The sequence below is a fragment of the Dendronephthya gigantea genome, unplaced genomic scaffold, assembly GCF_004324835.1.
Source record: "Dendronephthya gigantea isolate DGI-Jeju-01 unplaced genomic scaffold, DenGig_1.0 000104F, whole genome shotgun sequence".
Lineage (NCBI taxonomy): Eukaryota > Metazoa > Cnidaria > Anthozoa > Malacalcyonacea > Nephtheidae > Dendronephthya > Dendronephthya gigantea.
This window is the reverse complement of record NW_021163114.1, coordinates 582531-609645: the sequence shown is the minus strand read 5'-3', so window position 1 is coordinate 609645 and position 27115 is coordinate 582531. Positions and strand designations below refer to the sequence as shown.

At 36.0% G+C, this 27115-nt stretch overlaps 3 protein-coding genes and 1 long non-coding RNA gene across 5 annotated transcripts; 2 read left to right on the top strand and 2 right to left on the bottom strand.

Annotated features, from left to right (window-relative positions):
- Positions 1-19: 19 nt before the first annotated feature.
- Positions 20-8868, top strand: LOC114534700 (putative IQ motif and ankyrin repeat domain-containing protein). 2 transcript variants are annotated; one of them, XM_028556169.1, is made up of 14 exons: positions 20-292; positions 2443-2579; positions 2827-2991; positions 3293-3547; positions 3620-3682; positions 4040-4179; positions 4351-4405; positions 4551-4646; positions 4954-5028; positions 5155-5203; positions 5458-5560; positions 5732-5866; positions 6201-6329; positions 6897-8868. In XM_028556169.1, exons 2-14 carry the CDS (start codon positions 2448-2450, stop codon positions 7066-7068), a joined length of 1569 nt encoding a protein of 522 aa, XP_028411970.1. In that variant the 5' UTR covers positions 20-292; positions 2443-2447; the 3' UTR covers positions 7069-8868. The 2 variants fall into 2 exon arrangements, 1 of the variants encoding a protein (XP_028411970.1); XR_003688158.1 differs by lacking the exon at positions 6897-8868 and having other exon boundaries at positions 5732-6063; positions 6201-6290.
- LOC114534701 (XK-related protein 7-like) lies at positions 8858-15562 on the bottom strand. The gene is made up of 3 exons (XM_028556170.1): positions 15354-15562; positions 10557-10849; positions 8858-10127 (listed from the first exon to the last, which is right to left on the bottom strand). The coding sequence occupies exons 1-3, from the start codon at positions 15470-15472 to the stop codon at positions 9613-9615; spliced, it is 927 nt and encodes a 308-aa protein (XP_028411971.1). The 5' UTR covers positions 15473-15562; the 3' UTR covers positions 8858-9612.
- Positions 15563-19145: 3583 nt separating this feature from the next.
- Positions 19146-20218, bottom strand: LOC114534690. Its single transcript, XR_003688154.1, has 3 exons — positions 20042-20218; positions 19540-19746; positions 19146-19438 (listed from the first exon to the last, which is right to left on the bottom strand). It is a non-coding gene; the product is annotated as an uncharacterized LOC114534690 (long non-coding RNA).
- Positions 20219-24921: 4703 nt separating this feature from the next.
- Positions 24922-26864, top strand: LOC114534694. Its single transcript, XM_028556164.1, has 2 exons — positions 24922-25186; positions 26063-26864. The coding sequence occupies exons 1-2, from the start codon at positions 25111-25113 to the stop codon at positions 26554-26556; spliced, it is 570 nt and encodes a 189-aa protein (XP_028411965.1). The 5' UTR covers positions 24922-25110; the 3' UTR covers positions 26557-26864.
- The last annotated feature ends 251 nt before the right edge of the window (positions 26865-27115 follow it).

Sequence of the window (27115 nt, the reverse complement as noted above, 5' to 3'; positions counted from 1 at the left end):
GCATAAACATTACATTTGACATGCATGGACCGCATATTGAAAGGTGACTAATATTTGACAACTCATTGTCAAAATGCCTCCGAAAAAGGCAGTTCCTACTTCAAAAACGTGTAAAAAGGGAACTGCAAAGCCGGTCTCTAATATAAAGTCAGTTTCGCCGACGAAATCTCGTACGACAGGTAAGGGGACTTCAAAGGCTCCCCCGAACACGGGCCCGAAGGGAGCCAAACATGCTGCAGCAGGAGTATCGGGTAGCAAGGCTGGCGGGAAAACAAAATCTGCCAAACCGCAGGTATTTTGTCATAGAATATTAATGCGTATCACTTTCAAATGAGAGTGTGTTTTTACTGAAATATCGGAATAATATTGTCAATACAATATACGATCTTGTTTATTTTCATTTTTGTTGCTATGGTAACATGATAGATACTGCAAATATTGTCAAAATCACACCACATAACTATAAATAAATAAATTTGGAACAAAAGTATTAACAAAACATTGAATTTAGAAAAAATGCTGCCATTAATCTTCAGTACACAACACTTTGCATTCCATCTGCTGATCTGCATCAATATATTTATAATAGGCTCCATGGGCTCATATAGCCTCTTAATATATAAATGGCTCAATAGGACCTTTCAATAATCATCTCATATGTTGTGATGGTGCTAGCCAAAGTGCCAAACTAGCCTGGTTGCCACTCAAAGTAGCACAATCAAAGCATAATTCACCTAATTAATCATTATAGCAGACTAAACCAGCTATCTTTGGTAAGGGCAATTTATGAGGGGGGAAGGCATCTCTGCCAAGAGAAAAATTTTTTCATCCAAACAAAAATAGAAATGCACTTAAAGGAATAAAATAGAAAAGTTACACAGATGAAATTGAATTAAAGTGCACTTGAAAATGTACTATTTGGTTGTAAAAAAAACACAACTTAGATAATAAATGTGAAAAACAAAAATGTGCAGAATAAAAAACATGAAAACAATTGATTCAAGAATTCACCATTTGACTACAACTATGCACAACTTGATATTGCACCAATTGGGTTAAATACTGTTTTAATACTTTTCCAGTAAATGAAGGACAAGGTTTATGGTCATTAATACCCAAGGAGTAGCCGAGTAAATGGCAAAATTTAATATTTCCATAATAATTCATAGCTGGGACATAATTTATATATGCATCCCCATTATACAGGTGGTGCTGTTCCAAAATTTCAGAAGAAATTCCATAACTTTTCCAGTTTTACAGTCCAGGGAAAAGTTTAGATATATAATTAAGACTCTAGCTGATCGAAACATATATGTTCATTTTTTATTGCAATAGAAATGCATCTTAACATTAAACTGTAATTAGCCAAAGTGTGCAAATGCAATTCATCCCACAGCAAAAAGCTGATAAAAAGTCTGATATTACCTGACCCATGATGGTCTAACCCCCCAAGATAGTATGCAACCCATGGGTATGGGAAATCTAGTCTTAGATGTGTGGCTGCATGCATAAATCACTTTCATGTGCAAAAATGAAAACCTATTCAGAATTTCTGATAAGGAATAGTTTAGAGAAGTTGCTTCTAATTTAGCCTAATTTTTAATACCATATTTATATAATTGATAGGTGAAGAAACTTTTACTATTTGCAGTTATAGCCAGCAAAATCAAACGTTATATAACACTAAAAAGATGGTAACTTTACTGGGTTAGCAAACTTGCTTCCATAGGTATAGCTTTATTAGAGTTTAGACTTTTGTGGAAACGACTTAATTTCGAGTAATATTTTTACCTCGCTTGGCTTCCAGTGGCTTTGAAGAAAATATATATCTTGCTTGATAATTTCTCACTTGGCATCCGCTGGAATAAAGTTGCAGTTTTTCAAATAAACTCCCAGATAAACTCTGCAAACTCTTCACGTGTTTTTACCACATTCAAAATGGAGGGAAAAGCCAATCCTTGAGCAAATCGCACATTTTGCCGCCTCGTACCCAGACACCTCGAATTCGTATGCTCGCTCTTCCCCACGTGTACCCCTGAGGAGCGAAATATTCGCTCTGGTGGGGGCAGAGGGAATACCCTCGGTAAAAGGTTTTGCGCCTTCGTAGGTCAATTGGAATTTAAAAGAAGTAATTTAAAATGAAGGCTCTAGATAGCGACGAGAATGGCTGCATGTTTGATGTTTTTAACAGAACGCCATCTTCAGCTATCTTAGCCCCGGCGGTCTGTTAAAATTGTATAGAAGACAAATAAGGCTCTTCTTTTTAGTTCATTTCCATGATGTAGAGGTTTTTACTCCAGTGCATGCCCACGAGATACTGAAAGGCCTGTCGAAGTGTATCCGCATTTGTGAACCAAACTCTAAGCATGCGATTTATCCCTGGGGGGGGGGGGCTCCGACGATTTACCCAGTTTTTTATTGAAACCGTACATAAAACTACAGAAAGAATGGAGCAAGAAGATGACCAGGCAAGAATCATACAAACAGCAGCAAGGAAGTATCTTGCACGGAAGAGAGTGCAGAAGTTGAAGAAAGATAAACAAGATTATGAAGAACTTATGGTGAAATTAGAGAAGGAGGTAGTTTATAGGTCATAACATAACGTACCTACTGAGTTACTGTAGACAATTTCAGATTTTGAAACTTTCGATTGTTCATATGGTGATTAAAGTCCTATCTATTTCAGTCCCAGGTTTTAAATTCCTGTAAGGAAAGTCGAGTTTTAAAATCTGTCCTCCGATGGGACAGTGGAAACATTACACGCATTTCTACTTTAATCAGAGCATACCTGCATGGCTATATTATTACACTGTCATTTGACTACAGGCATGGCTGCAAATGGTTGAAAGGGAGCGAGAGGAAGAGGAAAAGGAGCGACAGAAAGAACAAGAGGAAAGAAAGAAAAAAGCTCAAGAAATGAAGTGGAGAAAACGTTTGTTGGAGGCTGCGTTTGATGGGGATGATGAGGAAATCAATTGTGTCTTGAATGAGGTCTGTGCATTTTTTACAGGTGTACAAAAACATACATAAAGTGCATTTTTGTACATTTGTACACGTTCATTGCCCATTTAAGCTTAACATATTTAAGACAAAAAAAAGCATTCACAATTACAACCCATCTCTAAGGATTAAAACCCATTATCCCCTTCACACTCAGAGTTGAAATTCACGCTTCAGCTTGTTCGAAATAACACAATTAAGGATTGTGCAATTCTATGCAAGGAAACTCGTCATTGTCATTCTTGAATTCCGCAAATGTTTATGCATAAAAGTATCCTGATTCTTTCAACAGGCTTTAGCCAACGACAAGAAGCAAGAAAATATACCAGAAACAGTGCGAGAACTACACATAAAGAAGCATCAACTAAGCCTCTCTGATTGCGAAGACGCGAACGGTAACACTCCACTTTCGGAGGCCTCAGCCGGAGGACACGCGAGTACCATACAGCTGCTTCTTCACAAGGGAGTTGAGATCAATTCCAGAGGCCGTTATGAGCGCACACCGCTGTGGAGAGCTGCCTTCGCCGGGCATTTGCAGGCAGTCCAGGTAAATCATTTATGAACCAATCGATTTGCAAAGAAAAATAATAGCTTTTATCTGCGAACTTTTCAATTTCAGTTGCTCTTGGAAAATGGTGGTGATCCTCGCCTTCATGCTAGTGATGGAACATCTCCTGTCCAGGTAAACTATACCGTCCCGTTTACACTACTCTCAATCGGATTGCCTGTGTACGCTATCTTTTGATACGGCGCAGTTAAAATTGCTATACCCGTACCAATTTTATTCGTGCTCGACCTGAGCGCAGATAATAGGGACCTTAAGATCTACGACGTCAATAATCTACGACGGCAAGCGGAAGTAGTTTTGCAATGTTTGCAGTAAATGCGCAAATATATTTGGTACGGTACCACGTTTAGCTGTGGCGCGCGTATGGATTAAATGCAGTGTAAACGGGGCTTTCAAATAAGTGACCGAGCTTGCAGCTTCTTGAAGTAAATTTTCAACTAGTACAAATCAGCAACAGTGGGTAAATTGCAGGTAGCGGCAATTGCAGTTGTGGAAGAATTTCTAAAGGCCTGGGATGTTCAACGTACAGACGAATTATTGAAAAAACTTGAAGAAAATAAAGAACAAAAACTTGAGGAGGAACAGGCGCAACAAAAGCAAGAATGTGACAGGTTTTTGTTTATGTTTTATGTCGCTGCTATTATAATGGTTAAAAAAGTTTTGTTTTACTGTTTTCAACCACTTGGCTGGTTCGATAATCATGATACATAGTTATATTTATAGCTTCTTGCTTCCCTTTTATTATGCATATTATCTTTTTGATATTTTGTATTAAATTTCAGGTTAGAAAAGAAATTACATGAAGCTGAGAAAGAGGACAAAGCTTGTCAAATGAGAGTAAGTATATATACCACCGAATCAGATTTTAGCCCGTTTTCGTGTCTCCGAGTGTTTTAATTTAATTTCTGCTATAGTTACTTGCCGTGATGTAGGATTTGTGACCCTACAAACTATGTTTCATGTCTCGTTCGATGTTTTGTAGCTGGAGAAAGCACATTGCGAGCTGAACAAGAGGATATTTGAACATGACAAATGCGTTGCTATGGGAGATGAGAAGAAAATAAAGATTACTTTGCAGGTATTTGATGTAAAGTACCTTATTACCATATTATGCTACACTATAGTTATTGTTTAAGTGAGACCATTCTTGCATAAGAACCTTATTTAACCCAACTTTATAGCACTTATATTGTCCTCCAATAACTGGGTCTTGATATTATCCACTAAATGAGCGTCTTCCATCACTAACATTTGTTTATTCTGAAAAAGACAATATTATAATATATGCGGCGGTAGCTCCTCAAAGACAAGCCCAACCCGTGATATCCCAAGACGAATATTGTATCAAAATGAAATATCTTTCTCAAAAGTAATTTTCGATCCAGACTGTTCATGATGCCGAGCTGGAGTTGGAAACAGCAAAACAAAACAGCAAGGTAGCACGTGATAAACTCGCGCAGGTAATCATTATGCAGGCATTAATTCTCTATTTTCCTTTTCTCTAATAATGTCGTGTCATTTAACTATGTTCCCAACGAATGCATGTTTTTTCAAAATATACAGCTTCATCATTTTATTCATTTTAGTTGAAATTGAGATTGAGAGAGCAAAGAAAAGAAGGAGTCGGTAATACCGGTAAGCCTTTAATTTTTTTATACTTCAAAAAAGCCTGTACCTCAAAGAATCTTAAGGTGCTATATTCAAAAAGCTCTCGTACCAATATACATTTATCATTAGTCTTGCGTTGGAAAAGACAAATTATGAAATTTGCAGACTAAACCGGCTCTGCATGGTTCGAATTGCTATAATGTTTAGAGCAAGTTCCTACGGCGTATATACCATTAACTTAATTTGTGGGACATAGTGACTTGAATTTTCCATTTCTTAAGGCGGCGAAGATGCAAGTGAACTAGTAGGGATAAAGGTGTCTATAAAGGAGCTTGATGATGTCCTGATGAGGGACGTTGGTGGTAAAATTGCTCAAAGTGGCAGGTATTCTATCTTTGTCCCTCGCTATATATATTGATGTAAATTCGCAGCTTATACTGAGTAAAAACTGTTGAGAAACTTACGGTGACCTGCAGTTCTGAAGGCTCACAGTTTTATGACTGGTAAAATAGATTGCACCCTATATATTTTATAATATACGTTTCATTATTTCAGATGGCCTCTTCTTATCGATTCTTCAACTCAAACTTCTACGTTTCTGCGTTATCGTGATACAAACTTTCTCAACGCCCTGAATCCAAGCAATATGGAACCGGATGTCATACGGCTTGCTATTCTGGGAGCTGTACGGTGAGATGATCGTTCGAGTTAGATGTGGACATTTCTGTTTTAGGTCTTCTAACGCGATCTGCATGCGTTTCGTTCAAAGAGAATTGTTTATCTAGGCTCTCCGATGTTCAAGTACACTATATTCAAGGCATTTTTCTCGTTGGTTTTCGCATAAAAAATTAAAAGCTTTTCGTTTTACGCACTACTCTCTATTTTAGGTAAGTTGTCCGTTTAGGTTATTTGTATCCAAGCGAATGACTAGCTATAGTATGCTATATACGCTATTTCGAAAATATCACATTTTCTTAGAATTTTTCCATAATATTTATTGCGGTGATTCAATTCTGTTACATAGTTTCGGGAAACCACTGGTGCTGGACATGATGGCAGTTGATATGTTCGAAAGTGTCAAAATAAAGTTCGACGTCGTTCAAGAGGGCCTGCTAAACACAATCATGACTAAAGAAATCCTTAAGGATGACAGGTTTTTTCAACATTTTGTGTTTTTCGGTTTTAATGCATTCATATATAGGTATCGTGAGCTTTTGAATGTTGAAATCGTACAGCTTTAAAAGTATGCCTGTCATGTTTTCATCCAAGGTATTCAGTATAGTGGGACTACCTCCAATTTAACCTCGTACCCAGGGTCTTTTTACCTCCGCTCCAAAACAAGCGAATTTACACTCGGTACTAGAGGTTGCCTGAAATTAATGTTCTCCAGCTATACTTCAATACTTTGTCGCGGAAGCGCGCTATATATGCATTCTTTATGTAGAAAACTCTCCGAATAAAACTTACGAACTATATATAGCTACCGACCGGCCAGACCCGATATTTTTAAAACATGTTGACAACTTTCACGATTCCAGTCATGCAGCCGACATGCTTGTGAGCTTGATTTAAAGCAATTTTGACAATAGAAAAGACGATTTAAAGAATTCTTGGGTGATCTATCCTCTTGTCACTTTTCAAGATTGCAAAATTTTAAATGCATCGGGTTATTTGGACCTGGGTGTTTTAAGTCATTGTTATTTGAACTTTCTATTCACAGATTTATGTCGCTAGTTCGTGCCGAGGATGGAGAACAGTACAGCAAGACTGCATTCCTCGGGGCAAAAATCGAGAACTTTAAATTTATTATCTTAACCCAACTGTGGAATCCAAGCGAAAACTTGATCAACCAAACCTATCCTTTGAGAGTTATGATGCCCTCCAAAAGTTGAGATTTATATAAAAAAGGCTATATATTGACAAATTTAACAGGCATGTTTTAGATATTGTTGCTATATAGATATTTCATCTTTTAGTATTTGAAGCAATAAAGTGTGGGATCCGGAACTGCTATCGAATTTTAGCCATCATCATGCCGACTCAGCCGTGGAGGGTCGCTAAATGGGCTCAGTAGACCAGCCCTTTTGTGAAAGGATGAGTTCGTAGAAGGAAAATCCTACCTCGACATTCGACAATCCGCGATCGTTTAGCTGAAGGATTAACCGGATTCTCGCCTTCTTCTCGATCTTTTCTTGAACCGCTGTTTCTTGTTGTGCACGTTTGCTCCACCAAAGATACCGGTCTTGAATCTCGGCTGCCTTAAGGGGACTCCTTTCTCGTTCACTTACCGGTTTGGAGTTGTTGATAAATCTTATCCACGCTCCGACTCGGATGACTCTGACAGGTTCATGAGCTAGTTCATCGAATTCGTCACGATCCTTCGTTGTTGTCACCGTCGCTGCAAGGACTCTTCGAGCAACTTTCGCTTCAGCGCTGGTTTTCTGACAGCGCTCCAAAGTGATAGTTGGAGACCAGTATATATTTGCCGCCTCGACTACCAGGTCCGCCGGGTTTTGAACAATGGACACGTAACGCCATTGGATATGAGCTTTTTCCTTGGTCTTCGCCACACGATTGGAGACAAATTGGCGGTACTCCCCCTGACCATTGATCCAGTATCCGTAGACGTTTGTTACCAGATTCGCTGCCATTTGTGCCACAAGAAGCTCGAGACGTGGGATTGTTAAATTCTTCTTTGCTAATCATGACTTAGAGCAAACCAGGACTTGTGTTGCAATAGATCTAGCGTATGTAAATTCGAATGCCATTTGTGTAGTCTGAACGCGTTGCATCTTCGAATACTTTGTTCGCTTCTCTGCCACGGATTTCACGTTCTCACCCCCCGTCATGAAGTCGTGGACATACAGGTTGTCCCGGATCTCTCTAACTAAGTCTGGGTATTTCTATTCCCAGGCGTTCAAATGTTTGTTGATTACTCCGCCAAGCAAGAACGGGGAGAAGGTTAATCCAAACAGAGCCATCGTGAACACCGATACACCGTCAGTTTTTCACTGCCTGAATTCTCCCAGAGAACCGTCGGTTCTGTTCCTATATCCTCACCTGCAGGAAGGCTTTTTCGATATCGCTCGTTGGAGGTAAATAACAAATTTTGCCACTGGGAAAATACACTTACATCAATAAAAGAAATGAAAGGTATAAACATTGTAAATATACACAGCTTGACACACCAATCACCAATTGCAATATTGTGCAAAATATGTCGTTTTAAACGAATTTTTTCTATTTCTAAATGTTTTTTCCTAAAATATCATTTTAGGATGTCTAACGTGGTAAAACCAGTTCAAAAAAACACTCCTTTTTCCTCAAAAAGCGACCAAAAAAACGAATATATTTTTTTAATACAAATTTTAGTTGTTGCGAACGTGGTTGCTAAGGAGAGGCATTGATATAACGCGCAGCCAATAAACGCGCTCCCTTTTTTGACTGATGTTTCCAATACCAATGCCTCCTCTAGTTTTATTTATAATCTGTATGGTGTTTTCCGCCACCAGCTCGCAATCTTTTCCGCTGAGCAGGGGTTTTCGGGTTCCGCTGAGTAGGGTTGGTTTTCACTCGAGCATACTCTCCGTTTCCTAAGACCAGATGTATGTAATTTCTGAAGGGTCATGGCAAAATTCTCCTGAACGTGCTCTAACTTTTGCATGGTAGCAAGGGCTTGCACGCAATAGGACAATTTTTCACTGAATTCCTCGATCTTACGAGTGTTCACGTTAAATATGTTGGGCAGTTCTAATATCTCTTTCACATAGCTATTTCTAATCGCTGATTCGTTTCCGTACTTATCAGTGAGGATTGACTTGGCACGATTGTAACCTTCCACTGAGAATAGCAAGGCTTCAACACACCGTCTGACTCGGAGCGAGTAACTCGCGCAAATAAGTAAACTTCCTTATGGGTGGAATCGTACTTTTATCTAAAGGCTAAAGCTTCAAAAAACTGTCCCCAAAACCTTGACCAATCCATATACGAGCCATCATACTTAGAAATGACTAATTTTGGCAATTTCGCTGTTTTGAAACTACTGCATTCCTGAACTTCCGGCCCGGTTTTACTCAGAGCCTAATGGCGCAGCATTTGTAACTTTTTCTCATGTATAGTTTTAACTCTCGATAAAACTGCTCCTTCTGCGCCTGGGTACTTTACGAACGTTCTTTATCCGAGATCCAACTCTCAAGAATTAGTGCCTTAAAATGCTGCCCCCAAGCTGATGTCCCCGACAAGTCACAAACAGTCTCAAACAACAGAATTTAATAAAGAAAATGTACTAAAATCTAAGGTCTTCGTCCGCGCTTCTCGCGTGTGCGTCACACCCTAACTAACTAAATTTAAAACCCTTCCCTTAATTAATAGGTTCTATGAAATTGCGCGGTTTGCGCATTGGTAAGTGCCTGCCCTAAAGGTATTTTAAGTGGTCATCAGTTGGTCAGTTCCACTTCACCATTCGGAACATTTTGGAAGAATATCCCGTGTGTAGATAAGCTAGGGTGGTAACAATGGTAATACAAAACCATCGCAATAACACCAATAAAAAAACCACCAAGTACCACTCCTAAAGCTGCCACAAATACTACACCATACTCGTGGCGGTAAGGTAACCAGAATCCCATAAGGACACAGTTCTCCACAAACATTAAAGCATAAAAGAATATCAACCGTTTTCTAGTTAACCCATCTTTCACATTGAAAAAACAAAAAACATATATGAATCCCACAACGATTGGGAACATAAACTTTAGGATTTTATTATTGGAATCAAAAGATGGCTTCTGCCAGCGTATCCAGAACGTCATCAAAAACCAATGCAGACAAATGAAAAGAAGGATCCAAGATTTGTGGACTGAGGCAAAAAGGACAAGGGTAACAATACGTGATGCCACCATCGTTATGCGCCAAGCAATCTGACAGGCAAACGCCCACCATGTCATCTTGCCTATTACAATAAAATAAGTAGTTTTAAGCACCGTTCACAACAACAGTTATTTTTGGTGTGGCTGGAGAATTTGTGTCAGTGTATCCCCCACCAATCATCATCTATTCAGTCCCCGCTCCCTTCTTACCGTCAGCCCACATGTCATTGTAACTAGTGGTGGATTTTGGGGCGTATCCCTGTAGACGTTAACGTTGGCCACAACGACTTGACTGCCAGTTGCCAAGGGGTAAAATAACATAACCATCTTGCTTTGTTTTGTTAATGGTTAGTGTACCAAGTTGCACATATAAAATGACTTTTGATCACTTGCAGTTTCCTAATTGGTCAAGATTAGCTGCTTACAAATTCATTCCCTTAAACCCCCCCCCCCAACTCAATCAGGCTCAAACCATGTTTAAAGGTGGTTTACCATGTTTAAAGGTAGTTTACCTTTATTTTCAGATGCATCTCGTAGGGCTTTGTAATAACAGACGATTGATGATGCCAAAGATATCAATGAGAAACAAGCAGAAAGTGCTGTCAACCAATCATTGTCTTTGTCAAAATGCCTGTTATATGCTAAAATATACAGCTGAAGAACCATTTGTGGTGCTGATTCAATAAATACTTCAAACAATCGCAGCATTGAAATGTCACGCCATTGTCGAATGTATATACTATAGGCATCTCCATCTGCAGTTTCCTTCCTGGTGCGCCTGGCACTTCTGTAATACTCCCAGTACCTAGGTATCAAAACAATCATATGTAGCAGATATAGGTGGTGTGCAGGTAATGGATCTAACTTGAGAAACCATATTCTTTTGTCGCTCTTGCTCTTCTTACTAATTATAATGTGATGTATATATTAATTGGGTGTTAATGCCTAGCAAGGCACTTCAAGATATATTGTCATATGAACTGTTAGGAGATTGAAGTCTAAGTCGAACATTTAACCGTATTTATTCATGATTGATAATGCTATACAAACATACATAGATCACAGACAAGAAGAACAAAAGGCTTAGCGAAGCATAAATCTAAAAGCACATGCTATGCAATCACGTGACTAATTTAACCAATGGCATGCTCTAAATATGAATATACCATACGTAAATAATTACTCCGGCGTCAGCGACGGAGTTGAAAATTCGCCCCGGTTTTGTTTTGTTGTTTTTTCTTTTTTTGTTTTTTTTTATTTTTTTTTTTTTTTCGTCGTCGCAAGTCTGAATGGCGCGAAACATTGTAGTATTTAAAATGTGTATGTAACCGTATTTAGCTACGTCCCAGTCTTATCTACCAAGAGTTGTGGTGCACAGCTTTGGCTAATTTTCCGATGCGCGATTCGATTTCGCTCGCATGATACGGCAATTCCTCCAAGAGCAACAAATAAACCGTTCTTTTCATGCTTTTCGACTAAGTTTAGATTGAATTGGGGTAAGAATACATTTAATACATGCAGATTTTGGTCCTATTTTAATAATATCGCTGCTATTTCGCCGTTTAACAAGATGATGTGGTCGTGTATGGGCACGTTGAACGTCGTAGTTTGCACAGGATTGAAGATTTAATATAACTATATAAGCGCGAATTCCAAAGGCAAAGTGTAAGACAAAGCGAATATATCATGCGGTTTATTTACATTTTTGAACAATTGAACTTCTATACTTTTTAAAGTACGATGTCCTTTTGAATTTCGCGATCGAACATTTAGGTTCGCAAGGCATCTAAATGCGAATATGAACTGTATTGTTTATGTTCAGAAGCTCTATATTGAGGACTGGCACGTGCGCCGGAGTTAACGCCAGAACAGGCGTCTTGTTATATGTATAACATGAACTACTTCCAAAGTCAAAAAGGTTGCAGTAAATTTTTTATGATAGATACAGGAATACAAGAACATACCTTTATGTTATATAGTTATAGAATATGCCACCTAACTATGTAGGGGCTTTTGAATTTGGCTATTTTTGTAGATACATTTCTACAGTATAATTTTTGTTTCAAAGTTTGACATAAAATAATCAGTCATTCAACGCATGGTTATATGTTTTACTAATTAAAATCACAGCATGTGGTTGAGATATTTTTATGCTTCATGTTATAATGCTATTTCCTTTTAAGACATTTCCTTTTCTTCGTGTTTTTGAACGTTCTACAATACATTAGGAGAAGGGTATATTTATCGGTCATTCTGTAGAATCACTGTGACAGAATCGAGAAACATACAGCTAAATAGACCTTCTATAAACTGATTTCTTCTTAATTAAAAAAGTCTGTTTACAAGCATTATTCATGCTATGTATGCAGTTACTGATTGTAAAATGTTTGTATTTCATATTTTTGTTTCTGAAATATAACCACGCAGATCAGTTATATCCAGTTATATCCTTAATATAACCAGAATGTTCAGACTTCTTCAATATTAGGAGTATTTTGTTAGGATTTATAGAAATAAAATTTCACTTTCTGAGATAAGATATACACTGGCGGTCAAAAAGAACTGCTCAAATGTTGCTATTATCGTATGTAACAGGAATCGTAACAATCAATCTTTTATTGTACACTAGCGGTCAAAAAAAACTTTTTAGATACAAATTCATAAAGAAGAAGCGAATATATAGGAGAGAGCTTGATAGGCATTTTGGATAATTCTCTTATTCCAAGCAATATTTCAATAATGTAATGCAACCTGCAACACTTTCAAAATATACTCAAACAATGGTTTCAGAATGAGGGAGTGACAGAAATAGATTGGCCTGCACAGTCAAAAGACCTTAACCCTATTGAAAATCTGTGGGACAATGTCAAGGGGATAGTGCAAGAAGAAATTCATTCATAAAGCGTCCATGATTTATGCGTTGCTGTAAAGACTGTCCATAGGATGAATTTCTTTTGACCGTTAAGATTAGAAAGAAAAGACAGAAAGTATGCCACGCCGGTAAGGCCGTCATCAATTATAAGGCCAAAGAGGGTCAACAAAATACTAATATTTCATATAGCTTAGCATGTAATCTAGTCTATATTTACTCGTTTATATTCTTAAAGGGACAGTTACGTTCATTTGAGAGCATTTTAACTTGTTTTGAACAGTTCTTTTTGACCGCCAGTGTATATTAATGCTGGATTCTTATCATTTATAGACCTGAAGCGAGGGGAATTCGACGAAATATTACCCCAAGGAAAGATATATCCCGAGGGCTAGCCCGAGGGGTGATATTTCGTCGAATTCCCGCGAAGGTCTATAATTATATATTATATCGAAACAACGTGTGGGTGAAATGGCTTCTTTTGCCTCCATTTTGAAATTGTTGACAACCTCGAGTCGTGTGCGAGGCATCCACGCGTGGTACACGCAAACTCTAGGAATTGTGTAGAGAGTCTCATCGCGAGACGTTCACCGTAAGCTTTATGCTACGCTCGTTTGTTTAAGTTTGAGCGCTCTGGTGACTCTACTATTCAATTCCAACAATGTGTAACCGACTCTACTATTCAATTCCAACAATGTATATATATATATATATATATATATATATATATATATATATATATATATATATATATATATATATATATATACATACAGTAGGAGGCAAAAGTTTGAGTCCAGTCGTTGTAGAATTCCACTATTAAATCCTGGCAGTGTATTCGAGCTAAGACATGCGTATTAGTGTTTCAATACTGTAAACCATATTAATTGCACACTGTTTTGGTCCTAATGATGTAAATTATAACAAAATAAAGTTCTTATTCCTTTACGCTGCCCAAGATGGGTGGGGAAAAGGGCAAAGTGATGGTGCACAAGGACAAATAGTTGCATTAAGTATTGAAGTATTCTTTCCTCGTAAGATCGCAGAAAAAGTGAGAATTTAAAAAGGTGGTATGCAACTAACCTTGGAGAGGTTCGAAGAAACTAAATCCTACTCAAGCAAACATTTAGCTTCTTCGGTCATGCTCGGTTTGGCAATATTGAAAGATATAGCTAATAGGATCCTAATTAAAGAAAAGTATCATCCAATTCTTCAAGGACATGGAATTTCATCTGGGACAAAGATGATCGCGCGTCTAACTATACATGATAATCCCCTAAGCACCTGCACATCTTCTATGTGCCAGAAATCTTTTAGAAGCAAACTCGTTCTGGTGATCTCGTTCTCATGGCTTTCCACCTCAAATTCCAGATCTGAAACCCATGGAGCACTTGTAGAACCGTTTTAACCGGAAAAGGGCGAGGCACAGACTCACCAGCCAGGATGACTTGAGGCAAGTGGTCAACGAATGCTGGCAAGGTATTGAACGTGCGACATTAAAAAACCTATGGAGTCTATGCCAGCAAGAATAAACGTCATTTCAAGAGCAAAAAAGAGGGATACTAAGCATTGATATGTAATGCATTTTTGCAGATTAACATACGTAAAATGAATATCATAGCATCTCATAGTTGTTGTACAGCATGTATTTTTCTGTTTACTCATGTACTTTTTTGTAGTTCAATTATCGGTAAGGTTTTCTGTAGAATATTAATATATGCTGCTAAAACAATGAAATACAGTCACTGGACTCAAACTTTTGCCTCCTACTGTATATATATATATATGAGCGTTGCTCAGCGCACAAATGCACGCACGTGCCTTCGCGTGAAGGGCTAATTCCACGACGTGCGAAATACGAAAAATTTCGCTCGAAAAAAGAATTGTGCGAAAATTTTCTTTCCTCAGTGACTTCCACGGTCAAAACAAAACGCGCGAAGTTCGAAAAAAATAAAAACAATATGGCTGCGTATGAAGAAATATCGATGCTCTTGCTTATTCTTTATCGTAGAAGAAAACGTCGTAAAAGTAATAGCTAAATACAGGAAAAGATTTTGGGTCAGAAAGTTATTTCAGCTATTTCATTTGTTCAAACTATTTTTTTTCTTATCTGCTCTTTTATAATCCGGGCAATTTCTTAACCAGAGTGTTGGCATGGACTGGACTTCATTTATAAGTAATTCATTGAAATAATTGTCAGAAAACGTTCTTTCTTGCGTTTCATTTTGTTTTGTTATTTCAACTTCCGTATCTCTTTCATGTAATGTTTGCTCCTGTGACGGGCTAGTTGCAATTCTTTGTTGCTGTGCTTCGAAAAATTGGTGCAGCAAGAGTGATGTGTCTTCGGACAGGAACATGTTGTTTGACGCCATGTTGGAATTGAGGTATTGCTTTGTCAGCAATTTGAATTAAATATATTAATATATTAAACATTGAATACCTTTGCAACGGGCCAAGTTGTAGCACATGCAAAACAATGGCTGTTTTGCTGGCTTCTTTACGCGTGTCGTCGTAATACCACTTTAGTGAGAACATCATCATAACTAACGAAGCACTCATGACACACGCGAATGTGAGAGAAAACCAGATGTAGTCCCCATTGCGGAAATACTTGAGAGAAACCAAAATATCTGTCACAACATCTGCTATATAGAAACCCACACTGATGAAAATCCACAAATAATCGTACCAAGCGGCTTTCAACGATTGAGCTGAAGTGATTGGAGTCGACGAACGATCCCTTTTTGGTTCACCGTCTGGACAATCAGTGCAGTCATGATTATTGCGGTCTTCCATCATTGACTTATTAGACATCTTAAATGAGTTATATAACCCGAATGTCATCGTCAAAACATCAGCGTGTCTTGCTTTTTTATCCCCCGCTGATTTTTATTGGATCTAGAAATACACAGCAGCGCATTCCTAAGATTCTCGCCTAATCTGCTGGGAATTGTCGCGCCAGTTTTTGGCATTTGGAAAACACATGAACTATTCCAGTAGCACTTTGTACAAGGTTGGCAGCAACCAAAGAAAGTTGAGCTGACCAAAGCTCAATATACAGGGTGTATCAAAAAAAATGTCCCAAATGTAAAAATTCCGTTTTTCAGGATATTTTGCAGAATTTGGCAAATTTTTGTGTTCCTAGAGATAGTTAAGACTTATCTGGTATACCTAGGCCAAGTTTGGTTTTTCATCAACAAAATTATGTTACCGGGGGGGTGGTTCTTTTCCACTGATATTGAGAGGGCTTGCGCGCGAAAATGTGAAGCTGAAATTGAGATATTATTTAGCTGTCTAAAAGTAAGAAAGCTTTTTAATAAACTGTCAAAGTTTCAGGAAAAATAATGCATACTGGGAGCAACGCGCGACCCCTAAAGGTGACAAATATTTCATTGCGCGCAGTGGATTAAATGCATCGTTGATTTAGCGTGACCGATCTCATGTAAGGCTGGGCAAATGAATGATATAAAGCGAGAAACTGAACACAAAAACAAAGCGATTTATTCGTGATGTTAATCCTCAGCATGTCCACCATTTCATTCTAAGCAAACTGCGGCTTGTCTGAGCATACTAAACACTGAACAGCGAATCATTTGTCTGTCCATTCGCCTAGATTTGCCGGTGGTAGCGTAGGCGATTTGCAAGAAAGAAATTCCAACGAATTGGATAATAGGAGGCAGGACAGACAAATGTGGTTCGCCGTTCAGTGTTTACCATGCTCAGACGAGCCGCAGTTTGCTTAGAAAGAAATGGTGGAAATGTTGAGGATTAACATCAAGAATAAAAATCTTGTTATTAAATCGCTTCGTCTTCTTGTTCAGTTTCTCGCTTTAATTTATTCATTTGCCCAGCCTTGCATGAGATCGGTCACGCATTGAAATATTTGTCACTTTTAGGGGTCGCGCGTTGCTCCCAGTTTGCATTACTTTTCTGAAACTTTGACAGTTTATTATAAAGCTTTCCTACTTTTAGACATGCAGCTAAATAATATCTCAATTTCAGCTTTACATTTTTGCGCGCATAACTATCTCTAGGAACAGAAAAATTTCCCAAATTCTGCAAAATATCCTGAAAATTGGAAATTTTTCATTTGGGACATTTATATATATATATATACAGTAGTCCCTCGCTAACTCGAACTCCCAAGGGGAAAGAAAAATTGTTCGAGTTACCGGGGGTTCGAGTTAACCGGAGTTGGTGTCAGATTACGTTATTATATAAGTAATACAGTAAGATATAAAATCCAATCGAATCATTCATCAAGGGATACCAGGCCTCCCAATATGAATGGTCAGCGAGAGTATACGACGTCTTAAAATTAAAAAGATCGAAAGAATACAAACGGAACTAAAAAAGTTATATCAATAACGACCGTAGCACCACACAGTCACAGAATCTTTTAAAATTTATAAGCATTTATATTCAATTATACACTGATTAACTTGTTGTTATTTTAATAGTTTCCAGTTGTCAAAATTCTATCTTCTGACATTTTAAAGTTTGCTGATCTATGATTCGAAACCAAAGTTCGAGTTAACCGGATATATTTGACCAAGGGGAAACAAAATTTGTTCGAATTAGCGAGGAGTTCGAGTTAAGCGAGTTCGAGTTAAGCGGAGTAAATTACTATAAAAAACACTGTCAAATTTAAGGGGAATTGGATTTAGTTCGAGTTAGCGAGGAGTTCGAGTTAAGCGAGTTCGAGTTAGTGGGGGACTACTGTATATATATATATATATATATATATATATATATATATATAATATATATATATATATATAATATGTATATATATATATATATATAATATATATATATATATATATATACGTATATATATATATATATATATATATATATATATATATATATACGTATATATATATATATATATATATATATATATATATATATATATATATATATATATACTGTTAATTTTAAGGAGTAGATACTACTCCAAAAAAGTAAAAAAAAGGTACCAGTTGACTCTGTTTTGGGAGTATATTTTACTCCATTATTTTAACTCCATTCTTAGAGTAGTTTCTACGTCATTAATCCAGAGTAATATTTACCTTTGCCAGAGTAAAAAACACTCTAGTTTAACACTTCACTCTCATTTTGGAGTAAAAATCAACCCAAAAGTGGAGTATATTTTACCCATTACAAGCGCTAAAAATACTTTGGTTTAATTTTACTCTTATGTAGGAGTAAAAAACATACCAAAACTGGAGTAAATTGTATTCCTTTTGAGGGTGAGAAGTACTCTAAGTTTGCCAATTTAACTCTCATTTTGGAGTCAAAAATGTATGAAAAGTGGAGCAAATTTTATTCCTGATGTGGGGTTGAATACTCAAATATTGTTGAAGGCAAAAATAGTAAAACACAACAAATACTGTAAAGGAAGAAAAACTTAATAAACAATTTTATCATACATTCGTACAAATTGGGTCAAGGTAACAGTATTACCAATGTTAATTACATAATGACATAGGCTCAGTTCATTTAAATAAATGTCTTGTGGTAAAGAATGTTCTATGTTCTATAGAATATCCCATTAAAATTCTCTACTGAGTATCCTATAGAATATTCTAAGGGATTTTGGAACCTATTCTATGATCCTATTGATATGTGATAAAATGTTCCATAGAATATGTATTCTAAAGTATATTTCATAGGATAATCTATTAAATATGCTATTGGATGATAAATGGTATATTCAATATTCGGCCATGTTTCGACTTTGAAATATATCACTTTATAACAACATAATCAAAACTTCCTTCTGGCAAGAGTGAGACATACAAACCAATAAAATGTTCCCAAATATATGTAACAAATTTATTTACTTAAAGTTCAATTGATGCAAAGATTCAATGAAAATGCCTTGCTTATAAATTACATATAAATTATAAAACTAGAGATTAAAGAAATTGAAATATATATATTATACAACAAAGAATAAAAACAAGTCCTATAAGTGTCCATATAACTTTAATTTGCATGTAGAACTCTAGTTCTGGTAAGTCTGTCAAATAATCATTTTGTTTCGTGGATAAAACAACTGCAGCCGGTTGTTTGAAGGCTGTTTAGCTTAAATGGTAGTTAAGTGAAAATAATATACATTTCACACATTTTGAGGAGGATTCAATTGAAATATTATGCACTAAGTAATTGAAAACAATATGGTGTCACTCAAATTGAAATATTTTAGCTTGGTTTTTTATGAATGTATAAATTTAATCAATATTTTCTAGATAAAATTATTACCATGCTGCAGTTTTCCCACCAAATGAAATGACTGTGCAAGAAATAGCAAAAACATAACTAGGCTATATTATACTAAATATATTTACATGTACAGAACATGTAAATAGTAGAAAATGGAATGTCATATAGTTACTGATGTCCAGATGCTTTCAACTTGGCTTTCTCAACTTGCACAATATTATTAATCTTTGGTGCCATAACTTGTCATATGTCAGCCTCTTTTCCCCCAAACCTTTTTGCACCTTTTAGACACTGCTAGAAAAAGTAGAACTCATCAATAACTGAACCAAGATGTGTATATAAGATATATTAACTTGGACCAGACATATAATTACTAACAATTATATACTGCTTACCATATATACTCTTAACTTTCTCTGGCTCTGGTTTTGCATCCTTTTCTTTGAATTAAGCTAGGCATTTGAAGCCTTTCCAGTAATGGAATGAGAGCAAAGTTGTTCTTGCAACCACGGCATTGCATAAACAAAATCTTTCACATTTAATTTTGCTTTTAGAGCTCCATTTTGACCTTTGGTTAGTGTGATGTTTGGACATAAGGAAATCTGTAAATTTTAACAGTAAATACACAATTAAACACTTAAGACCTTATATTTAATTCACTTTTAATGATATATAAAATTTATCTAGAGCTAGTGCTAATTCCTTGACAGAAATAATTTTTAGTTGGAATGGCTCTATTTATAGTGGTATAAATAAAAGGTGTAAATAAAATGTTCAAAAAAAAGTTTAATCTAAATGTGAATAAAAATTTATAAGATTATAAATTATAATGGTATAGAGAACATATGACACATATGTTGCCTATACAAACATATGGCATATACAAAACACACTCACCACTGAATTCCAATACTTTAGCAACACATGTTGTTGTAGATGGGTCAATGAGCCTTTGATTATTTTCTTAACTTTAGAAATTTCTCATTGCCATGGCACTTCTTTCTCACGATCCTAGTCACCTTTCAGGCATTCACAAAATTATCCATATCTTCTGATTTTTCTCGCATAATACAGCGTGTTTCACCAACCACTGTGAAGTTAGCCGCGGATTCGGCCTCAGATTCGGCCTCAGATTGCCTCAGATTGGGCCTCAGATTGGGCCTCACATTCAACTGTGTTCAATCATTCAAAAGTAGAATTTGGTAATTTAATAATAACCCCTTTTTTAGCCATTTTTTCGTTTAAACTTTAAAATTACGAAGATGTATAGCTTATTTATGCATTGCTAGACTGTAATTAGAACAAAGCAGTCGATTTTATACAGATTTACAGAGTAAATTGATTATTATTTTTGGGCACTGTGTGAGAAGTGATTGACCCGCATAGATATGGCATAAACTAAAATGTTTTATTTCAATTCCTGTGTATACGTCTATATTTTACAGAATAATACGGCCTTACAAATGGCGTGCATCGTTGGGCTGCACAGTCACAACATACTCGGGATTATTTGCTTCCTTTCTCAAATTAAAAATGTCCTTATGATATAAATACAAAAGACGTAACTAGTATATAATCCTCTCACCGACGCTATCAATGTTACAATTTGCCAAAGTCAGTTGCTGCAACAGGAATTAGCGTAGATGTGCATACAAATCGAACGCACTATTGCCATATGACAAACAATGGTCCAACGAGGTTAAGATTACACGTTAAACTCGGCGCAACTTTCACACGCATATATAAGGCGCTATTATACGAATCAAGATCAGGTTACAATTGAGAAAAGTACTTAATATTTAGAGGATGATTTCTTCTTAACTGTCCATACAAATGTTCTCAAATTTTAGCATTCAGTACATTACTGTACGATCTTTCTAACGACACTTACGTTTTTGCGGTAAAAAGAAGAAAACGGGCGTTTTTGCGATACATTCCACTTCGATTTATGACGTATTATTGCGTAATAATCAGATCACAGAAAAACTAAACTATTGTAATTCTGAAACATAAGTTGTAAAATTAAAAATATACTTTCCAATGGCTAAATGAATGTCAAAACAGAATGAAGCGAAAAAATCCATGTAAGACATATATAAGACGGTATTATACGAATCAAGATCAGGTTACAATTGAGAAAAGTACTTAATATTTAGAGGATGGTTTCTTATTAACTGTCCATACAAATGTTCTCAAATTTTAGCATTCAGTACATTACTGTACGATCTTTCTAATGACACATACGTTTTTGCGGTAAAAAGAAGAAAACGGGCGTTTTTGCGATACATTCCACTTCGATTTATGACGTATTATTGCGTAATAATCAGAGCACAGAAAAACTAAACTATTGTAATTCTGAAACATAAGTTGTAAAATGAAATATAATATCCAATGGATAAATGAATGTCAAGACAGAATGAAGCAAAAAAATCTATGTAAGACATATATAAGACGGTATTATACGAATCAAGATCAGGTTACAATTGAGAAAAGTACTTAATATTTAGAGAATGGTTTCTTATTAACTGTCCATACAAATGTTCTCAAATTTTAGCATTCAGTACATTACTGTACGATCTTTCTAATGACACATACGTTTTTGCGGTGGTAATTATAATTGCATAATTATACCATCGAGCCATTTTATGAAATTTTCACCAATTCCTTCGGTCAAGAAGCGGACGCTGCCCACGAACGCGGACGCAAAATGTCTCAAATTTCTGGTAATGTTTTACCGCAAAAACGTTGGTGTCATTAGAAAGATGGTACAGTAATGTACTGAATACTAAAATTTGAGAACATTTGTATGGACAGTTAATAAGAAACCTTCCTCTAAATATTAAGTACTTTTCTCAATGGTAACCTGATCTTGATTCGTATAATAGCCCCTTTTATGTCTCTTACATGGATTTTTTCGCTTCATTCTGTCTTGACATTCATTTACCCATTGGAAAGTATACTTAATTTTAAAACTTATGTTTCAGAATTACAATAGTTTAGTTTTTCTGTGCTCTCATTATTACGCAATAATACGTCAAAAATAGAAGTCGAATGTATCGCAAAAACGCCCGTTTTTTTCTTTTTACCGCAAAAACGTTGGTGTCATTAGAAAGATGGTACAGTAATGTACTGAATACTAAAATTTGAGAACATTTGTATGGACAGTTAATAAGAAATCATCCTCTAAATACTAAGTACTTTTCTCAATTGTAACAAGATCTTGATTCGTATAATAGCGCCTTATATATTTCTTACATAGATTTTTTCCTTCGTTATGGCTTGACATTCATTTATCCATTCGAAATTATATTTCATTTTACAACTTGTGTTTCAGAATTACAATAGTTTAGTTTTTCTGTCATCTGGTTAAATATGAAATACTTCTCTTGATTGTAACTTGTTCTTGATTAGCATAATGGCATCTTATATCTTTTACGTAGATTTTTTGCTTCATTAAACCTTTCAGTTAAATTTTGAGCATCTTTGGCTATATATTCAGTTTGATACCATAACTAGTATTATAATTGTCTAATCTCTAATGTGTCTAATCCTCTTGAATAAATGTGTCTTTTAATTAAGCAGGCATAATGAGATCATCTTTCTTTCGCATTTTGTTCGCTTAAGTGCGTCTATTTTACATGTCATCACTGTTTTAATTGCTTTACTTTAATAGCAGGTCAACCTTCTGTCTTCTGAGTAATCCCTTAATGCCTAAGCGCAGGTTCCATCGTCTGCGCTACAAACTGCATCAAAACACGGCACAGCACATTGTATTATTTTGTAGAACAATGAAATCATACCTTCATATAAACAGAAGTTTTAACTTCAATGCAGTGGATGGAATAGGCATGCATTTTGTATGAAATGCATAAATTTAAATTGCACAATTAGGATGATAACGTGGATATATATGTCAACACCATGTAATATTGTAAGATGTTTTTGCAATGAGTCGTTGCTGTTGCCCTCAAACATTCAGCGTGTAACGTCTGCGCCTTCAACTGATGTGTACTTTTGGATAGATGGGAAAATACTGTTCTAAATAACGTTTGAAACGATCTATATATGCGTGTGAAAGTTGCGCCAAGTTTAACTTGTAATCCTAACCTCGTTGGACCATTGTTTGTCATATGGCAATAGTACGTTTGATTTGTATGCACATCTACGCTAATTCTTGTTGTAGCAACTGACTTTGGCAAATTGTAACATTGATAGCGTCGGTGAGAGGATCATATACTAGTTACGTCTTTTGTATTTATATCATAAGGACATTTTTAATTTAAGAAAGGAAGCAAATAATCCCGAGTATGTTGTGACTGTGCAGCCCAACGATGCACGCCATTTGTAAGGCCGTATTATTCTGTAAAATATAGACGTATACACAGGAATTGCAATAAAACATTTTAGTTTATGCCATATCTATGCGGGTCAACAACTTCTCACACAGTGCCCAAAAATAATAATCAATTTACTCTGTAAATCTGTATAAAATCGACTGCTTTGTTCTAATTACAGTCTAGCAATGCATAAATAAGCTATACATCTTCGTATTTATAAAGTTTAAACGAAAAAATGGCTAAAAAAGGGGTTATTATTAAATTACCAAATTCTACTTTTGAATGATTGAACACAGTTGAATGTGAGGCCCAATCTGAGGCCCAATCTGAGGCCGAATCTGAGGCCGAATCCGCGGCTAACTTCACAGTGGTGTTTCACCACCCTTCTATGACTCCTCTTTGACAAATTCAAAGAATGCGTATTTCATGTTAAAATACGAAAGAAAAACGCACTAAATTCTACCAGTATTAGTTATAAAACGTTGAATCAACGGATGACAAACTACATACAAAGACGCGCTCAAAATTTGAAAATGCGTGGCGGTTAAACAAGTCCCACATAACCTTGCGGCCTTGTTTAGGCTAAACGCCCGCCATCTAACCTGCGAACAGGCATATTATGAAACTGATATGAGATATGTCATATGTGTGAAATATTCGTAATTTGTCCTTACAAAACGAATGATTTCTGCAGAGAATTTTAACTTTAAGACTTCAAAAGTATGTCGAGAGAACCTTACAAAAAATGCGAATATGATTCTTTTGCATATGCATGGTAACTATATGCACGATGTAAAATTTATAAAACGAATTTGCAGAATAATCAGTACAGTATAATTATATCATTAAGACCAAATATCATCAATAAAGGTCTAGCTGGTGCTGATTCCGCAATTAAGCCGAGATGATTCATAAAACGTTAACCTAGCTATACGAATTCCAATGATGATTAACTAATCATGAAACAACCTTATAGCTATAGTTATGTTCACTATATAATTATTGTGTTGCCGTTGTGGGGTTTCTATTATTACTTGATTGTAATTTAAAAAATTGGTAGGATATTAACTACAATGTAGCTGCCATATGAAGTGTAGGGGATATTATTTTCATGCATGCACAACAAGTTTTCTCCAACAAAAGTGAAAATCGCGGAATGGCTATATTTTCCTTTAAAATACTATTTTTCAGTAAACTTTTTGTAATTGTATATGGCATGCATAGATCTATTTATACGATAATTAAAGCTTGCACGCCAGAGATGTAATAATATAGAGCGAGCTAAAACTAATTTTAATATTTTACAGGTAGTATATAAATAATTTACGCTGTATCCAATATATGCCTCTGTCTGTGGCGAACCGCGTTCTGTCCCAGCCTTCATTATTGGATGTAGAAAACCTGTATGGTAAATAATCTACTCTCTTGTTTAAACGTAAACGAAACTTGTTTATTTCGTATCGGAAGAGTTTATTCGTATCAGAAAACTTGTTTATTCGTACTGAAAGAGGTTATTCGTTTCAGAAAACTTGTTTATTCGTACCGAAAGAGTTTATTCGTATCAGAAAATTTGTTTATTCGTATCGGTGTTTGCTGTTGAACGCGAGATTATGGTTTAACGTGAACAAAATGGATGAAAATTCAATGCAATTCGCTGTGGGAGATCATGTGTTCGCTATGCAAAGCATCAGTCATTTACATCATGGTAAGAACTCGTGATGTAAAGTTAACGCTATGTCTATGTTTATAAGTGGGTTTATCGATTCGTTAATTTAGAAGGATTTCATTTCATGCTATATACAAAATACTTCATAATTCGTCAGTTAGATTCATAATATATAATTCGTCATTTAGGTTCCCTCTTGCGAATAAAACATGTAAAAACACAACATCTAATAACAAGAAATGGATTTCAAACACAACTTGCCGGGTTATTTATTCCGTACGGCTATTTAGGCTCTGCTTAAATGCAGGCAGCGCCATACACTATAAAGAATGTAAACACCATTTCTATATAATTTTATGTATATACACAATCTTGAGGAAATTTTCTTTAGAATTTGTCTGTAATTGCAAAGAAATGCATGGCAGTTTGCAAGAGATACAATCCTCACAAGTTTTGTCATTTTTACTTTAAAATAAGTCATATTTTTTGTCTTGTGGAATCCAAGAATTCGCGTTCTTTATATAGTAACCAAAACAAGATAAAATGCTTGTGCATTTACATGAAGAATATTTAAAACATCTGTATATTATGGAAGTAATCTACATGCATATTGTTTTTTTGATGTATCCGAACGATGAGAAATGCACGCATACAGTATATATTTTAAATAAAATTTTCCTGTCAAAATAACTTATTTCCACCGTAAGAAATTGTGAAAAGATAATTTGCAAAGTTTACTAGCGTGAAAAATAGTTTAGTGTTCCAACAGAACTCGCTGGTTCATTTTCGTCGTGCATGTTATGTTAATTCGCTGATGAGGAAGTTATAATTGTTCCACCATTCACTCGATTACATTCCGAGAGGTATTACAACCCACGAGCCAGGAAAGAAACCTCAAATTTTAAACTTTTTCAGGCATCGTCGACGGAAAAAATACAATCACTCATTTCATAAGCCATCTAGATGGTCACTGCGAAAGCAATGGTCTCGTCCAGCAGATCGCTGTTTCAGATTTCGTGAAAGATTATCCATTCGGGGTGTACAAATATGGCGTACCCGAAGGCACGGACAACCTTCAATGGCCTGGTACCTACTGCGCACAGGAGTGCGAAGGCACTGAGAAAGTGCTGGAGCGTGTGACCGAGTGTCTTAAAAATGGATTTGGAGAATATCAGATCTTGGGTAATAATTGCGAAGATTTTGCTTACTACTGTAAAACTGGTCAGCGGCAGCAGTCCAATGCTCAACTGCAGGCCACAATGACGAGGGTCGCGGCCACACGAAGTGCTCTAGAAGCTGGTCATAAAAATCCGGTTGTATTAGCCGGCTGTTTGTTCGGTTGGTTTAATGCAAGTGATTTTGGAAAAACCCAAGAGACATTAAATGAAGATAAGAAAAATGAACAATAGTAGACGTAGTAGCTTAGACGAGCGCAATAATTTTTACAGTATTATGTAAATATAAGCATTATATAATTACCCCATACTTTATAAACTTGACGTTTAGCTATGTATATTCAAAGACAACATAATTATTACGTAAAACAGAATTTGCACTTGTAGAACAATTCCGCGTACTACCTGCTTGCGTAGACAAGTATATAAATGTTCACACAATAAGCGGGCAGTGCTCCGATTTTGAAACTAAAAACCGAACTACCCAAGTTGTCCAAGTTGGCAGAAAAAGTATTAATTACCGTGTAAAAATAGATTGATTAAACAACTAATTTAATAGTGGTTGTCTCAGATTCATCCCTTCTCGATAAATTCTATTAGGTATAAGCATAGACAATCCAAAAGACATCTTTGGATTGTCTTTTGGATTGTCTATGGTATAAGCGACCAAAAGCTTGGGTATCTCACCAAGTTTTTAGTTATTTTAAGGAAACTACAGTACCAACGATCGTTCACTTTGCGCTTGCAATTGACTCATTGTTTTGATCACGCGAGTGTAACACGATGCCTGATG

Coding starts and splice junctions, on each gene's coding strand:
- LOC114534701 (XM_028556170.1), bottom strand. CDS start 15,472: ATGAGTGCTTCGTTAGTTATGATGATGTTCTCACTAAAGTGGTATTAC. Junction 10,850..15,353: donor CAACTTGGCCCGTTGCAAAG/GTATTCAATGTT, acceptor TTTGATACCTAG/GTACTGGGAGTATTACAGAA. Junction 10,128..10,556: donor AGATGCATCTGAAAATAAAG/GTAAACTACCTT, acceptor TTATTGTAATAG/GCAAGATGACATGGTGGGCG.
- LOC114534694 (XM_028556164.1), top strand. CDS start 25,111: ATGGATGAAAATTCAATGCAATTCGCTGTGGGAGATCATGTGTTCGCT. Junction 25,187..26,062: donor CATCAGTCATTTACATCATG/GTAAGAACTCGT, acceptor AAACTTTTTCAG/GCATCGTCGACGGAAAAAAT.
- LOC114534700 (XM_028556169.1), top strand. CDS start 2,448: ATGGAGCAAGAAGATGACCAGGCAAGAATCATACAAACAGCAGCAAGG. Junction 4,406..4,550: donor ACAAAGCTTGTCAAATGAGA/GTAAGTATATAT, acceptor GATGTTTTGTAG/CTGGAGAAAGCACATTGCGA. Junction 5,204..5,457: donor AGAAGGAGTCGGTAATACCG/GTAAGCCTTTAA, acceptor CCATTTCTTAAG/GCGGCGAAGATGCAAGTGAA.